This window comes from Sinocyclocheilus anshuiensis, unplaced genomic scaffold (genome assembly GCF_001515605.1).
Source record: "Sinocyclocheilus anshuiensis isolate Anshui unplaced genomic scaffold, SAMN03320099.WGS_v1.1 scaffold434, whole genome shotgun sequence".
In the NCBI taxonomy this organism is placed as follows: Eukaryota; Metazoa; Chordata; class Actinopteri; order Cypriniformes; family Cyprinidae; genus Sinocyclocheilus; species Sinocyclocheilus anshuiensis.
This window is the reverse complement of record NW_015544145.1, coordinates 7,819-8,741: the sequence shown is the minus strand read 5'-3', so window position 1 is coordinate 8,741 and position 923 is coordinate 7,819. Positions and strand designations below refer to the sequence as shown.

Genomic DNA, 923 nt, shown 5'->3' with positions numbered 1-923 from the left:
ATGCCAAAAACATTGCTTAACAATGAGACTATATTTAGAACAATATGCAAATGTGATTTTGCAAATTAAAAGTCATGCTGAAAAAGAAAAATCATAGTGAGGGACAGGCCAAAAACCTTACCATTATCAGCATAAATGTTATTTAAATTATTTTAAATAATATTTAAGTGACTTTTTTATGTAATATTGATGAAAGAATACATAGTATTGTTATGTTTTTAAATTGCACATTTATTCGTTGTTATATTAAATCTATGTTTTATTATTTCTTAGTGACACAAAAGGCACTGATTTCATGGAATGACCCTATAGCTGAAGCTGTTATAGCTGCAAAGGGGGGACCAACTCCATATTAATGTCTATGTGATTAGAATGTGATGTCATTACAGTCCCTGTTGGTGTTATGGTCAAGTGTCCCAATACTTTGTACATATAGTGGGTGCATGTATTAATTTATTAAGTGACACTCTACATTAGTTAAATCTAATTTCAATCTGACTACATAGAAACTACATCTGCAATTTAATATCACAATGTGAAAAATAAATCAACTTCAAAAATCAAACTTACCATTGTCATATTTTATCCTGTACAGACAACCTGCAATTTTTCCACAATGGACCGCCAGCTGGTCCTTTTTTCTGACCTCTTGAAAGACATCTGTTAGTAATGGCATCTTTTTATGACTGAAGGCGAGTATCACTGATATACTACTGATGTCTCTAGGAAATTGTTATTTTTTTCCTAATATTTAACCATTGACTTCCTCTTTTGATTTCCTCTTTTTCCTTTTGTTCTTTGATTAATAGACATCACAGCAGCTGGATTATTAGGTTATTTGGCTGCTATTTAGGCCTGTCACGATAACAACTTTTTGTTGTGCGATATATTGCCCCAGAAATAATTGCGATAAGCGATATTAT

The 923-nt window shown here is 31.5% G+C and overlaps 1 protein-coding gene across 1 annotated transcript in view; it reads right to left on the bottom strand.

The window, feature by feature from the left end:
- LOC107695107 (protein P200-like) overlaps positions 1-676 on the bottom strand; it is a 20,990-nt gene extending 20,314 nt beyond the window's left edge. The window contains exon 1 of the mRNA XM_016494914.1: positions 571-676. Coding sequence (XP_016350400.1) covers positions 571-676 — 106 coding nt within the window. The remainder of the gene's footprint in view (positions 1-570) is intronic.
- Positions 677-923: the final 247 nt, after the last annotated feature.